The sequence below is a fragment of the Gadus morhua genome, chromosome 10 (assembly GCF_902167405.1).
Source record: "Gadus morhua chromosome 10, gadMor3.0, whole genome shotgun sequence".
In the NCBI taxonomy this organism is placed as follows: Eukaryota; Metazoa; Chordata; class Actinopteri; order Gadiformes; family Gadidae; genus Gadus; species Gadus morhua.
In genome coordinates this window covers 6,679,052-6,692,366 of record NC_044057.1, presented here as the reverse complement: position 1 = coordinate 6,692,366, position 13,315 = coordinate 6,679,052, and the positions used below count along the sequence as shown (strand labels likewise).

At 45.5% G+C, this 13,315-nt stretch overlaps 2 protein-coding genes across 2 annotated transcripts; both read left to right on the top strand.

The window, feature by feature from the left end:
- Positions 1–1,785: 1,785 nt before the first annotated feature.
- Positions 1,786–8,550, top strand: LOC115552719 (uncharacterized; the record flags this gene model as incomplete). Its single annotated transcript, XM_030369018.1, has 11 exons — positions 1,786–2,018; positions 3,371–3,665; positions 4,168–4,249; positions 4,545–4,688; positions 4,898–4,933; positions 5,103–5,237; positions 5,346–5,443; positions 5,998–6,127; positions 6,483–6,541; positions 7,751–7,811; positions 7,921–8,550. Coding segments are annotated over exons 2-11 (1,653 nt in total), but the record flags the coding sequence as incomplete, so codon positions are not given.
- A 1,058-nt stretch (positions 8,551–9,608) lies between these two features.
- Positions 9,609–13,134, top strand: LOC115552823 (inositol-trisphosphate 3-kinase C). The gene is made up of 5 exons (XM_030369166.1): positions 9,609–9,837; positions 10,660–10,864; positions 11,077–11,178; positions 11,727–11,798; positions 12,354–13,134. The coding sequence occupies exons 1-5, from the start codon at positions 9,701–9,703 to the stop codon at positions 12,564–12,566; spliced, it is 729 nt and encodes a 242-aa protein (XP_030225026.1). The 5' UTR covers positions 9,609–9,700; the 3' UTR covers positions 12,567–13,134.
- The last annotated feature ends 181 nt before the right edge of the window (positions 13,135–13,315 follow it).

Sequence of the window (13,315 nt, the reverse complement as noted above, 5' to 3'; positions counted from 1 at the left end):
TATAAGACTCGCCTCTTGAGTCCAGATTGTGAGCCTTTGTGGTAGAAATTAAGGAGTATATTCTATGGTAAACCATGATTATTATGAGGTCTGTATATCTAATAGTGGAAAAACACACGGGGCCTGGGTGTCTGGGTTCAGAACAGATGCTGGGGCCCCTAAAAGGAGCAGGAAGCTACGGGGTTAAGGCATGCTGACCATTTGCTGACCATTCAGGTTAAGATGAATTTATGACTGAATGGAGGCAGACACCTCAAGGAGAAGCAGCTCAGTTTGTGTGTATAAAGAGAAGCTGGAATTGATGTTCAACCAGTAACTCTATAGATCTACTCAGGCTGTTGTCGTTGTTGTTTTTCTGCACGATAAAGTCTTTTGTCCATTCTTGCTCCGGACCCCTCGTTTTCATTTTACTCTCTCTCTCTCTTGAATTAGTCTAAGTGTTATATATCTCAGTTAATCCACAACACCTTCTGAAGAGGGGTCTCAGAACAGTTGATTACGCATGTGGTTAATGGATAATGTTCCTTGGAGCTCTGTGGCATCGTTGCCTGGATCGCCTCCCTGGGCAGCCATGGAACATAGCACCTCACCTTCTCCTCCATGAAGTCCAGCCACTGAGAGATTATCCTACTGACCACAGACTGAGACACTCTGAACCTCTCTGCGGTGTCGGCCTGCAATAGGTTCAGCCGGAGCTCCAACAGGGTCATCAACAGTTGATCCTTGGGATGTAGCTGAGAGATGCTGCATCCTTCTTTCAGGTCGTCGGATAGAGCCTCAAAGGCATCCACTGACAACCCAATGTACAGTAGACACAGCCGATCATTCAGGAGAAGTTCGGTGTGTACAAGATGTTGTTCAGGACACTGTGTTTTCTGGTCACGGAGGAGAAGACAATGGAGTGAGTCACTGACAGCATAGATGTGATCTTCCATGAATGTATACTTCCCCTGTGTAGAAGCATCACGGTGTGTCATCCCATCAGTCTCCTGGATTGCAGAGCTGGTTGAGGGTTCTGTAGAAATAACAGCATCAGACATCAGTATGTTATCAACGATAAGGTTAATCATTTTGCTGCCTTTCAACATAGCCAGTCTTGGACATCAAATTAGAAAGCCTCGACCTGATCTTATCTCTTAATGCTGTTCATTTATTGAGGTCAAGCTAAGGCAGAGTTACGGGTATATGCTGATCATACTCACTAGACGCTAGCTGGCGAACAAATAATGCTGGTCATCTTGACAAAAAATGCTAATGTTTTGTGCCACTGTACGATAACGGACAGAGTTGCTCAACCGGATGATAGAGCACAAAACGAAACCAGTATGGCGCCCCCCTTGTTTACGCGCGGAATAATATGAATATTGTGTCACCTTCGAAGGTGCAGTCGTGAGATTTGTTAGAAATGGAATAAACAGCGTTCAGCTATTATTGAGTGGAATGCGCTGTGGGTTTAGTATATCGCTGTGCAAATATGTGTTACGAGTCAACCTCGCCTGCCCGTGTAACATTCCGTTTTCTGACCGCTCGGGCTAATTTTTCTGGGCATCAGGGCATCTCTTCTGAGATTGGGGAGGGGTACATTTTTGGTTAAATTAAAAAAATCTTGATCTCACGCTTTTTTCTGATCTCTCTCTCTCTATCTTTACAACTATCGAATATTACCAACAGCCCCTTTAATTCAGTTTTAATAACCAAAGGACAGCAGTGTGCAACTCTTAATCAGCAGGCGACCGGGTAACCCTATTTGCCAACTAGCCAGCATGCAATAGCATGAGGCAGTCATCTTCAGCATACCGATTCTTGTGGGACACCCCAGAGAGCTTGTGTCTGTGCAGCCATTGGTCGAGTGTCTTTAAGAGTCAGCTGTTGGGTAGTTGCTTGAAAGCGCCATCGGAGAAAGGGCAGGCCTAGCTGTGTTTCTCGTCTTTGCTGCAGGACAGTTTGAAGTGGAGAGCGAAGACTCTTTTGGGAGACCGATTTCTTAACAGCGCTTCAAAGTTGTAAAGAACCTAAAGGTGAGTGAATCTGTGTAAGCTGTATAATGCATTTTAGGTTTTTGATAATGTCATCCACATTAATTGTCATATATATTAATGACCAGGGGACCCTTTATAATTTAAAAACCTTCACATACTTATCGTTCATGTAGTTATAAATCCTTGCATCATTTCATAATATCGGAAAACAACTCACAAATAATAACCTAACCTAACAAATGAACAATTTACAACATATTCATTATTTTTATGTATTTATTTTAACTTTTGCACTATGCTTTTGCGGGTCTCTTGCCTGTGATGAATGTGTTTTGTTTTGTATTATCTTTATTTTGTGCATGTAAATCACTCTGAGCTGCATTTTATGTATGAAGGGTGCTATACAAATAAAGATTATTATTATATATCATGTTTTTTTAATATAAATTAATAAATTCTAAATTGTGAAATTATGCTATGTTGCTGTACAAAACACACCTGAGCTTTGCTTCTCCCTCCCTCCTTGAGAGGCATATCTTCAAAGTACAAAAGTATCATTTGTGTCATTTGTGTCAAGTGTCATTTTTATTGTCAATTTCAAAATATGCGCCAGACAAAAAAAAGGGATATCAAAATTGCGTTTATCTCTGACCCACCAAGCAATAAGAACAAAATTAGATAAAATTAGATAAGTAATATATAAATTAAAAAAAGCTAAATAGTGCAAAAGGTAAGGAAAACCAAACGGTATTTATAAAAAATAGTTACCAAGTAAATTCATTTAGATGTGCAATACGAGGAATATGATTTACAATATGTGCAATATGCACTAATCTGATGTTCTCAGCGGTGGCTTGTGACCTCTCAGATTGGAGTCTGTGGTTTCACGGTTATCATTACTTTGTTGCCAAATCCTAGACTCCAAGAACAGTTCTCATGATTTCGGGGAAAGATCTGAATTGATCAATTAACTATGACAGAGATCAGTGGAAATTGACACGGGGATCTTTGCCCTTCATAGCACTTTGATTGTGCAACTTATTCTGGAAAACATTGGGATATGATTAGATTGTCCGCGTGGATTCCCAGCATGTTTTTTGGGGGGGACATTTTTTTGATCAGAAAATACATTTATCCTTTATCCAAACCTATAGCCGCAGTGCAACGTGTGTAATCCCATCAAAAACCTGCGTTGCCTTCACAGCTGTATTGTATTACCATTCCAATGAAACCCAGTAACTTATTTAAAGAGGTTTTTGTTAATTACAAACATCCATATTGGTCCTTTTGTAAGTGTACTCCATTTTAGATACAGGGTGATGAAGTTTGATGAAGGTGAATGGATTCATTCATGTCAAACACAAAGAGGATGACTATGATGATCTCTTCAGTACCCTCAGCACTCTGAATGGAGAGAGACAGTGTGGAGACCTCCGGGCCAGGGGGGAGTGGAGCCTCGCAGACCGGGTACCCCGCCGCGGGCTCGGCTCCGGCGGGCCAGCGGTTCGGAGCGCGTTCTTCTGCTCCAGGATTCCTGCAGCGCGTCCAGCAGAAGGTCCTGCAGGGGGCCTTGGTGCTTGGCACGCTGTTCCTGCTCCTCTGGGCAGCCTCTTTCATTTATGGAAGCTTCTACTACTCTTTCATGCCCAAAGCGGCGCATTCAGCCCCGGTACACTACTACTACAGGTGACGCATCCAGAATCCATCCACTTTTCAAAGTTAAAGTCAGCTTATTGTCTTCACATGTACCAGACATACAAAGGAATCGAAAATATGTTTCTCACATTCTCACGGTGATAGAGATAGAGTGCACAGACAAAACAGATAAAGAGAAGAAATTTCCAAACACTAAAGTAAACAATAAAGGGAACAACAGATAAGGGGGGGGGGGGGAAAGAGTGATCCTGTAGTTGTTGTCCTCCCTGACTGGCAGCAGAAAGCTTGCTGTGACTCACTGTGACTGACTAATGGCTTTCTAATGTTTCATGTCTCTGTTGATACCCCCCTTATGTATTCTCCACTAAAAACATGTAAACTCATTCAGCGTCTGCCTTTCTCACTGCAAAGCTTATGTGTGCAAGCAGGCTTTTACACACTTAGAGAACACACCAACATACACACACAAACACACACACACGCACACACCCCACCCTAACAATCTGTGTATGAATTGTGTTTCTAACCTCAGATCAGACTGTGAGCCTGGAACGTTGCAACCTTGTTCTTATCCCATTGCAAACGTTTCTCTTCTCCAAAATGGCAAGCACCAGGTGAGTCATTTCCTGTCCGTCTGTCACTGATTTCCTTTACACACTAACATGCTCACAACGGCAAGAGAGAGACATCATTACTACTGATGATCAGGTACATTCAAAGTAGTTAATGACGGTAACCATGGTGATAATAACACGGTAGTAATGGTGGCTAAGCATGCCTCCAGGCCAGAGGTATACAATAATTCACTCACTCATAGTATTCATTGCTCAGAAACTACCTGTTTCATGCATTTTCATTTATATAAACCAAAGTCAAAAGCATGCTTATGTCCACTTTGGAACCATTCAGATGATGTCACTCGGCCAGAAGTACCGCATCTCTCTGGAGCTGGAGATGCCCGACTCCCCGACCAATCATCTGCTTGGGATGTTCATGGTCAGGATGACCTGCTACTCCAAGGAGAGGGGGAGGGTGTCCTCCTCCACCCACCGCGTGAGTGGCTCCGCCGTGTGTGTGTGTGTGTGTGTGTGTGTGTGTGTGTGTGTGTGTGTGTGTGTGTGTGTGTGTGTGTGTGTGTGTGTGTGTGTGTGTGTGTGTGTGTGTGTGTGTGTGTGTGTGTGTGTGCGCGCATTTGCTTTATATATGCAGTTAACACGCATCACCATATCTGAGTCCTGCTCTTGCTCTCTCCCGGTCTCCAGATCAGCCCCCGGCCCTCGGCCTCCAGCACCCGCTTTGTGAGTCCAGCACCTGCCACCTCTGCCACTAATGGGCAAAAGTAAAGGTGCTATACAGCTCAAAGAGAGTGCAGTGTAGAAATCCAAAACTGATATGTTTGTGTGTTTGCGTGCGTGCGTGCGCGTGTGTGCATGCGTGCGCGTGTGTATGTGTATGTTGTGTGCTCAGACGATGCTCCGCTACCGCTCTGACCTCCTGAGGACGTTCGCCACGCTGCTCTTCCTCCCGGGGTTCCTGAGCGGCGTGTCCCAGCAGGCCCAGTGGCTGGAGGTGGACCTGTTCACCGACTACACCGACGACCCCGTAAGTGGAGGTGGCCCTCCGGTCCTGTCTGTCTACCTGTCTTCCTGCCTTTAGGGGCTGTTCCTCAGAGGGGTTGTGGTTGTGTTTGATCCCGGGATGTGGCTGTAGTTCTCCCCCTCCGTAGAAGCCATGTTGGAGGTCCTGTCCAGCCAGGTGCAGATCTACTCTGCTCGGCTCAACATCTACGCCGAGTTCACCGGAATACGGTGAGCAGCGACTCCCGCCTAACCCGAAGAACACATCAATCTACACACACAATACACACACACAATACACACACAACACACATCACTTCACAGTGAAAGTGTAGTTAAATCATCGTCTTCGTCAACGGTCATCTTTTGCCCACATACATTCAGACTTCAGCTGAGCTCCTTGGTAGAGATGGGACCCAGTGTGTTGATCCTCTGATCTACTACCTGTCTGTACTGAATTCAATTACATTGATATTTTCATTCAGGGCGTTTAGCAGACGCTTTTATCCAAAGCGTTTTACAATAAGTCCATTCATCAGAAGGAGGAGAAACAACAATATATCGCTGTCGATACATTAAGGATGTTCATAGAACCAAGTGCCAAGCACTAACAATCGCTAGGTGAACACATTCCCCGTACACAACAAAGATAGCTAGGATAAGATGAGACAACTTTGCGAGAAAACTTGCATGCATAAAGTGTATTAAGTTAAAAGTACACAATGATTGTCATTTTCAAAGCAATATTCTAATGACTTCTCCCATCATTTCCAATCCTCCATCAGCTACCTGCTCTTCCACTACCCGGTGATGTCAGCACTTGTGGGCGTGTCCAGTAACTTGCTCTTCCTCAGCATGCTCCTCTTCATCAGCTACATGAGGCTGGTTTTCGGAGGCACCGGGACCACGAGTCCGGTGAACAATTTATGTTGAAAAGTGACGTATATGAATGCTTAATGTTGGGCATGAAGGGTTGTAACTTAAAGGCTATAATATTTATTTTTGCAAGGATAAGCTGTTATTGGTTTCCCAGCAGTAATACATGCTTGTGCATATTTGCATGTTTATATATGCATGTGTGTGTGTGTGCGTGTGTGTGTGTGTGTGTGTGTGTGTGTGTGTGTGTGTGTGTGTGTGTGTGTGTGTGTGTGTGTGTGTGTGTGTGTGTGTGTGTGTGTGTGTGTGCATAAGGGCATCAACACATAACACACATTGTCATTTATGGACCAACGCAGACAGACTAAAGTTGATGTGTGGTGTTTTATAACAGAAACAGTCTGGGAGATCCACTACAAATAAGAGCCATACATCTGGATGCGGAGGAAGGTCATAGACACGATGTTACACAGCAGAACCCAGCAGGTCACTGGAAGCAGCCCAGGTTAGAGCTGAATCACCCGCAGCACAAATCAAGTACCACCTGATACCTCCAAGTGTGTTTGTGGTTGTGACTTACAAAGATTGGATATAGGGTTGATGTTGATGATGATGTCTATATTGTTTCACCTTCTCCTGAAAAATATACTTCTTGTAAGTTTGCTTTGGATAAAAGCGTCTGCTGAATGCCCTAAATGTAAATGTTGATGTCTTAGGTTGTCCAAGGTTTAGAATGGGCTACAGATGATGCTGGTCCTGCTCAATCCTTATCCTGTGTTATCCCAAGTCGATTTTCTCATTGTGTTTCATTCTCACCTGGAAGTAATTGAAAAGCTGCAACCATGTCTGTAGGAAGCATGGTATAACTTAATACAGAATTCATTCATTTCTAGACTTCAGAGTACCTTCTTTTTTATATAATGTTTTGATTATTTAGTCTTTCTTTTGTACAGCTCTGCACAAGTTCAAATAAAAGATTTTTAAGATTATTCTTAATGTAAAGCATTGAAATATTTATTCATTTATTCTGGTTAATTTTATGCTTCTATGCCCTGATCATATTAAACAAATGCTATACTGGCCATTGTCTTATTTTCACTTATTATCCAGATATACAGTCTTAGCACCTTTGGAAGTGTAGGTGCTACAGCAGGGGGTCACCACAGTGCCAGGGCCCGCAAGGACCACATGAGGAGCCCGCAGGCCTCTTCTAAAAAATAGCACAACTCATTCTTGAACAATTCTTTCCCAACTTTTTTAAGTCATTGTTGATAATTATTGTGAGAAATCATTAACATGACCAGTGTCTTCACATAGATGAGTATCATTAATCATTAATAATAATATATGACTAAAGGCAAACTGAGCAAATTTGTTATTTCAAAAGAGTATCAAACTGGGTACCCTTCATATGACTAAGTACCCATGAAGTAGCTCTCAGGTTTAAAAAGGTTGGTGACCCCTGTGCTACAGCTTCTTTTCAAGAATTGCTCCATTCATCATGGCTGCTCTTTAATAGTTGTACCGGGCTCTGCGGACTGTTTTGAATAACGTCTGTGAGTGCGTCTCTAGAACAGGCCTTCACCACAGTGGTGTTCCTACACCAAGCGTTGGGAACATCGTTGCGTCACTGCATGCAAAATAATAGATGGTGAGATAAAGAGCAACAGGAAATGTGAGTTGGCCGGCCTTAGGAGAGACATCTGGGAGGAAGAGGGACGAGGTACGTAATATCTTTTTAAAAGTTCCTGCCTTGTTATTTATTTCGATTGATGTGTGTTTAATAATGCCCGTGGACATTTTTAAGTAGGCCTATGTTCCTGTGTTTACAGCAACATCTTTTGCTGGAGTTTACTGCATGTGTCTTAAAAGTGGAATACATGGAATGGACTTCTTACCATCCTTTAGCAGTAACGGGCCTAGAAACAGAAAACAAGGTCAACACGACTGAGGAACCCACGCATGAGGATATAGAGCCAAAGGACCGACGGGAAATGACCAACGACGCGGACCACGGACTTAATGAGCGGAACGCTAAAGAGGAAGCGGAGGAGGACGACGTGTCCACCGACCTACCGGACTGGACGCGGCAGGGCCTGTCACTCAGGGCTCAGGTCAGGGGTCAGGCAATGCACGGACCTTTTAACAGAAGGCCTAAACTCCTCTCGACTAAAAGCTTCCCCCCGTACAGTCAGCCCATCGGGGGCCTTGGCCAGGAGAGAGAGAGCGACCCGGAGACTGAGAGCGACTACGAGACTGGTGGTTCACCTGCACCCGACGACAGCAGTCAACGGGGCGCGGGAGACGCGCTACGTCTCGAGGAGCCGGCCGCCTTTGGCTCGGACGCGTGGACCCCAGCGACGGGGCGCGACGGGGAGCGGAGGGGGGCCATCCTGAGACGGGACTGGGGGGACGGCGTCGAGAGTACCGAAGAACGGGACGGCGGCATGACCTTGGACGGGTGGGAGAGAAGGGAGCGATGGATCGGGAGGAGAAGGCCGAAGGGAACCGGGGCGCGGGGAGGGGGAGAGGGGGCCCAGAGCAGGAGAGACAGGGAGAGAGGTGGGAGTGATGGGGGAGCAAAGGAACAGGAGCAAGGAGACACACACTGCATATTGTCCGAGGTGGAAGGGGAGGAAGGCTTGATTTGCAGGAGGGGGAGAAGGACGGATAAAAGGACCTTGCAGGGGGTTAATGGAGAGGTTTGTCAACCACATCCCATCCTCTCCAAACTCCTGCACTTCTCCTCCTCTGACTCCTCAAACTCCTCCTTCGGCCTCCACTCAGCCCACAGCGAGGAGGTTTTCAGCGAAGGAGAGGACACACAGGACTACAGGCAGAACACAAACAGAAAGGTTGGTTACTATGACCTCATTTTGCTTCCCATGGAAAAGCTTTGTTTACCTAACCTGTGGTCCAGGCGATTTGCATTGGCTTGAAAGAAAGCCTTTATACGGTATGATTTGAATGGATTTTGCATGTTCCTTTAGGTTATAGTGTACTTTAGACACAGACCCCTGTTGACCAACACATGGGCTGGGATTAGGTGACTTCTACAAGCTCTTCGCTACTCTGCTCTTAGCAATGGTCCTATGAGCACAATACTCCTTCATATAACCAGGAGAAGAACCTTGAGTGATGTGGTGTGTTCCCCTACAGGGCGTTTCTTGGAAATCCCTAAAGACTATAATGCAATGGTCGCTGGGGAGAAGCAGCTCTCCCTCCTGGGTGCAACTCGCTGGGCATCAAGGCAAGATTGTTACTATAGTAAAACACAAACACACTCACACATGCTAAAACACACACACACACACACACACACACACACACACACGCCCAAACACAGAAACACACACACACCCTAACACAGACACACACACAAACGCACAGATACATACACCCGGACAAGCCCTAACACACACACAAACACCCCAACACACACAGGCATATGCATGCCAACACACACACACACACACATACACCACAAAACGTAACACCTTCTCCCTCCCCCCGTCGCTGCTCTCCGTTGCCATAGGCAACTTCCAGCTGAGTGACGGCGGGGAGGTGCTGAAGCTGTTCAGCCCGACGGAGGCCACGTGCCTGGAGCTCCTGATGAGGGACCCGCTGCGGCCCTTCGTCCCCCAGTACCACGGCCTGCTGACCCAGGGGGAGGAGCGCTATACCCGCCTGGAGGACCTCCTGGGGGGGCTCGCCCGGCCCGTCATCATGGACGTGAAGATGGGCGTGCGGTAAGGGCCCATCAGGGGGAGGGGACACCCTCCACCCTACTGCAGTCATACACTGGGGGTCACCTTTTTTCTCTACTGCCTTCTCTTGCCCCGCCCCCCCATCTACCTGTGGGTCAGTGCCGTATGTCTGTTGTTGTTTTTACTACTACCGCCCCTCAGTGTAAAGCGACTATGGGTCCTAGAAAAGCGAGTCCTATTTATTAGTAGTAGTAGTAGTAACCAACCGCCTTTTAATGAACCACCGTGAACCCATTAGGAAGAGGTCAATACCCGTGGTGTTTTGTGAAGGCTGGCAAAATGAGCTGCTACACAACAGCTAATAACTACATAAGCATTCTAAAAATGAATGTTCATTTAGCACCATGTTGATATATTCGGGACAAGCAGGAGATGGATTTTAATAGGGGAAGAGTCAGTTGGAGTAGAGTGATGTTTAAATGGTGAATGTATATGTCGATCCTTTTCCCTGAGGCATCATGAAGGACAGAGACTCCCAGTCTCAGGTACCAGGGTCGTAGATTAACCTAGTGACGCTACTACACCCGCCCCGGTACATAAACGAAGCATGAGTAGAACCCCAGAATCTCTTCGGGCAAGGAGAATAGCCAGAGGCTTAACGGTGTTCATCCCACGACCACAAACAACTGGAAGGCAGGAAGCGGGGGGTCGTCAGTCGTCACAAAGGGGAACGTGTCACTTCCTGTGATGGACAGGACTTTTGGATATGCAGCCCCTTCAGCCCCTCCCCTCGATGAAAAGGCTTTCCAATTTGCCCCGGTTGAATAAATAAATGTTGAATAAATAAATAAATGCTGTTCCCAGGACCTACCAGGAGGATGAGATGGCGAAGTGTCACAGAGAGCCCACCCTGCGCAGCGACATGTACCACAAGATGCTGAAGGCGGACCCCGGGGCCCCGTCGGCGGAGGAGCACGAGCAGGGGGCCGTGACCAAGTGGCGCTACCTGCGGTGGAGGGATACGACCACCTCCACCTCGACGCTCGGGTTCCGCATTGAGGGCATCATGGTAGCGTGACATGACACAATACCGCCACCAGGGTCTAGTATATTCAAAATGTTTCTAGTGTTTGTAGGGGGGATTCGACCCCTTCGAAAATCCCACCCAGGGACTTGTCCCCTTCTCAAATCCCACCCCGGGGATTAGTTCCCTTCTCCAGATCCATTGGTACACTGTTTGGTCACGCAGTCATTGATGTGTGGCTTTTCTCTCTTTGTCAGATGGAGAACGGCAGCGTTCAGCGGGACTTTCGGAAAATGCTGAGCTTAGCGCAAGTCACCGAGGTGCTCCTTTACTTCACCAAGAGTCGCATAGACATCCTGGTCAGTACCCGCTCTCTCTGTACTAAGCGTTTGATCTATTAAGGAGAGTGATATTGAATAAGGGTTCTGCTTTGGTTGCTTACTTCCCCCCCCTGCAGACAAACACAGAAACAGGAAGGGCTTGTTCTAAATGAACTGAAAGTATTCATTACTCAATAGATTTTGGAAAACAAGTCGACCGTAATAATTGTATCATGGGAGAATGTTGAAAGTCTGTTTTGACTTTCAAAAAGTTGGTTTGCAGTATTACAGAAGTTATATATTGTGGATGCTGGCAAGATTATATGTTGATTGGCCTATTCATTAAGAATTAATTAGGAATCCAGCAAACCATTAAGAAAATATACGGGTTATTTAAAACGTTTGGCGTAACCTTTTCAGAATAATCGATCGTCTATAGGCCTTCTGAGATGTGCTGGAGAAGTGAACTTCAACAAATGTCCTTAACACTTACTCAATCGCATCAGCAGTCATAATGCTAGTTTTACCGACTTGCCCGTCACCACCCTGGTTTTTCTCCTTCTCATCATAACATCCCCTGCGGACAGACGGCCTACCACTGCAGACTGCAGGCTTTGGGAGACGCCTTGGATACATCCCCCTTCTTCAGCTCCCATGAGGTGGGTGGAGGAGGAGGGGCCTCGGGGGAAACTTATTGAGTTTGGTTTGGTTCTCTGCACCCAGAGATGAATACGGAATGAATCAATAGAGATACAAGAGTATTCATACTGTATATGATCATCAAATGATAGAGATTAAATATGAAATGCTCTTCAATAGAGATTAAAGAGCATGAATATATGACCATCAAATGAATAGATTAGTGAGCATTCATGCATGACCATCAAATTAATAGAGAATTAAGACGCCATTAAAGATGTTCCCCATTTAAGATTGTTAAAGTTTGATTCAACAGAAGTATAATAATTCAGAGAATTTAATCTTTGGTACATAATTTATAGATGATAAAACAATAACTTTTCTGCATGTAAAACCAATAATGCACTAGGTCCAATATTTCCACCTGTTATCAGTTAATAGCCTAGCAATACTATCTATTATATTAATAAAATGTGCGATGTATGATGTAAGCATGATGCTCTCTGCCGCCTGGTACTTTCTGTCAGGTCATTTACTAGACTTAATCAACACAAGTGTTTCCCTCTCTCCGCCAGGTGATCGGCAGCTCGCTCCTCTTTGTCCACGACCACAGCGGAAAGGCCAACGTTTGGATGATCGACTTTGGGAAGACCACCCCTTCTCCGGACCGGATCCGGCACGACGTCCAGTGGGCCGAGGGGAACCGGGAGGACGGGTACCTCATCGGGCTGGCCTCCCTCACCTCCTCGCTGCACCAGGCCATCACCCTGGCCTCCCAGCAGCAGTAGGCCCACACAGGGGGCTTGAAGACAGAGGGGAGCTGCAGAGGACAGTGGGGGTGTCAGTAGAATATAACGTTTGCTGCTGGACGGCCCTTCAACAAAGCAAGAATTAAACACACTTTAACACATGCGACAACAAGTGGATCCAACCGTACCAGAACACACTGGGTGATGACAGGGCTCGATATTCCATTATAATTATGATTACGCGTGTTCTCCTTGACGCTCAACTATGCACTTATTAAAGAGACAATATTTCAGTTTTCTTTCATGACAACAAATCATGACATATTTTTCTTTTTTTTAATATGCATACAAACATCAAAACATACACCCCACATGGACACCCTAGCAAAAAGAAAAACACAACAACCAGTCATTGTTATGACAGTATGTGAAAAGATTAAAACGTTTGTTGGGGCTTAGACAAAGTTGGAACCACTCAACAATCCGACGTTCACCAAATGACATGTAGACTACAAGCCCACATATCCACTAAATATCCACTTGTTTTGTACACACTTTCAAGGACATGTATACTCAATTAAAGCTTGCCAAAAAATAGTATCATCAATATCAGCACATAATGTATTTTTGCCCTTACCAACAGGGTCCATCCTTATCTAACACTCACTCAGACACAAGAAAAAATACATCTGCTTGATATTTATGGAAATGCAATGGTTTTTCAATAGTTATTAGTGATATTAGTGACATTAAGGAAAATCCTATAGCATGCCGTTTATATAATAATA